The following is a 2,461-nucleotide window of genomic DNA, read 5'->3' as shown; positions in this document are numbered from 1 at the left end:
TACGTTACCAACATCGTCATTTTGTTTCTGTTTAATCATCACTTTTAGTGAATGAACGAATGAATGAAGTGACTATTGCACATTGAATAATTAAGAAAGAAGGGATTTGTTATTGGCAAGTCAGAGATTTCAGTAGTATGATGGCAAAGAATCTTCGATCCCCCTTCGTCGTTGTTGCTGACTCCTTACGTGTGTGCCCTCCCCATTGGCTTTGATTTGAAATGGTCATCACTCTCGTTTTATGCACTACTATTTTCTTATGTTCATGGTCCCACATCGAGGGACCACGTTTGTGGAAAACTAAGTGAGGTTGGACAGTCAAAACTATGTTCACACTTCACACTTATTTATATCCCCCTTTTCGCCTCACCTTCGCTAAGCATTAAGCAAGCCCCTTATAACCTTCATCACTCGCTCATTTTCTCACAACCTTAATTTTAGGTGCATCAAAAAGTGTTAGTGTCATTCCATTGCATCTTTTGAACACAACATTAGCATAATGGAATATACTGAGAATGGGGAACATGGTCTCATCAATGAACTCATCCAAGGGAAGGAGCTAGCAAAGCAGCTATGCAATCTCCTCTCTTCTTCTTCTTCTTCATCATCCAAAGAAATCTTAATTGACAAGATACTTTCCACCTATGAGAAAGCCCTCACCATGCTCAACTCTGACTCCACCATTACCAATCTCATTAATTCCCATTCTTCTTCTTCTTCTATAAATGGGAGCCCTTCAAGGAGTGACCTCATTGATAATGATGAAGAATTCAAGGACAAACCCCCCCTCAAGAAGAGGTAACTAATCTCAACAAGTTACTTTTTTCTTTACTTTTTGAGATTCCTAGATTGATAGAATTGAATTAGAGTCTGATTCCACCTCCCATTACAGGAAGACTATGCCCAAATGGACAGAGAAAGTGAAAGTATGTTCAAAAACAGGACTTGAGGGATCTTTGGATGATGGGTATAGCTGGAGAAAATATGGACAAAAGGATATTCTTCGAGCCAAGTTCCCAAGGTTAGAATCTTCACAATTCTTCTTTCTTTTCTCTTATTTGTTTCCTTGAGCATTCCTTTGTGAATTCCCCAAAATCTGAAACCATTGATTTTGCATTGCAGAGGATATTACAGATGCACATACAGAAATGTACAAGGGTGCCTTGCAACAAAACAAGTTCAAAGATCAGATGTAGACCCAACAATGATTGAGGTGAACTACAGAGGAAGACACACGTGCACCCAATCTAAGCATTCCAACAAAGCGTTTCCATCAAAAACAATGTTGCCAGTGTTGGAGAAGAACCAATTCCACAAGTTCCAAAACAACCAACCTCAAAAGCAGGAGAAAATGGAACAAACCCAAGAGGAAATTTTCAACTTTGAACCAAAGCTTGAGTTGGACACTAACACCAACATCACAACCAAGGATGATGATATCTTCCCATGGTTCTGCTACCTTTCTCCTTCAATGGGATCCGAAAACGGTGATAACGACATGTTGTTATCTGATTCCATGTTCTTGGAAAGCTTTTCCTCTGATATAGCATCATTCATATCACCATCAACTTCAGAATCAGACCTTTTCTGTTTATCACCATGCCAATTTGGAAGCAGCAATAATAATGGAATAGTCCAATCCTCAGAATCTGATATAACTGAGATACTTTCAACTCCAACCTCAGTAACCAATTCCCCAATCATGGATTTCGATATGCTGCTTGATAAAGTGGATTTCGACACCATATTCCCTTCCAACACAACGGAATATTCTTCTTCATGAAATTTGCATACATAGTTTAGAATGTAAGAAACAACATAGAGCATGTTTTGGTACAGCTTCTTTCCAAAAGGGAAATACTAATTTCTCTTTTTTTTCTTTCTTTTTTTTTTTCAAGAGCTATTTCATAAGCTTTTGATTTTGAATTTTGAAGCTAAAATAAGCTTGTCCAAACATGCACATAGTAACTGTTTTGAGTTTGTAGGAAGACGATGGACATCATAAGTGATGTTGATAAATCAAAGGAAATGAAGCCACCCTGTGATGTTCCCAGTTTAGACAACATTTTCTTTTTCTTTTTCATTTTTATATTGGCAGTGTACTTGTGCATTTTTCTCACTTCCCTTGTAATTTGGTTCATATGTGAAATGGATGGAATTTTTGCCTCAAATACTTTTGCATTTATGATCAACATCTTACCAAGCAAATGCGACCAACATTTGGACAAATGGTAATCATACAACAGTTACATAATTTTATCTCTCACAACTACTAATTCAGTAATCAGTAGATTTACAATGTACTGTTGCATAAATTGAAAAACTATATATTATCCACAACTAAATAACAAAACTAAATTATCCTCTAGTTTTTATGTTTAAGAGTGTGTCTAGATGGGATAATTAAAGGAGAAAAATAATTTGAGAGAATATTTTCAATTTTTAATAGCAAAATAAGATG

General features: G+C 36.4%; 1 protein-coding gene across 1 annotated transcript; it reads left to right on the top strand.

Annotated features, from left to right (window-relative positions):
* On the top strand, nucleotides 369–2,071 carry LOC107645712 (probable WRKY transcription factor 30). The gene is made up of 3 exons (XM_016349793.2): nucleotides 369–798; nucleotides 893–1,021; nucleotides 1,123–2,071. The coding sequence occupies exons 1-3, from the start codon at nucleotides 500–502 to the stop codon at nucleotides 1,781–1,783; spliced, it is 1,089 nt and encodes a 362-aa protein (XP_016205279.1). The 5' UTR covers nucleotides 369–499; the 3' UTR covers nucleotides 1,784–2,071.

This window comes from Arachis ipaensis, chromosome B06 (assembly GCF_000816755.2).
Source record: "Arachis ipaensis cultivar K30076 chromosome B06, Araip1.1, whole genome shotgun sequence".
Taxonomy (NCBI): Eukaryota; Viridiplantae; Streptophyta; class Magnoliopsida; order Fabales; family Fabaceae; genus Arachis; species Arachis ipaensis.
This window is presented reverse-complemented; position numbering and strand designations above follow the sequence as displayed.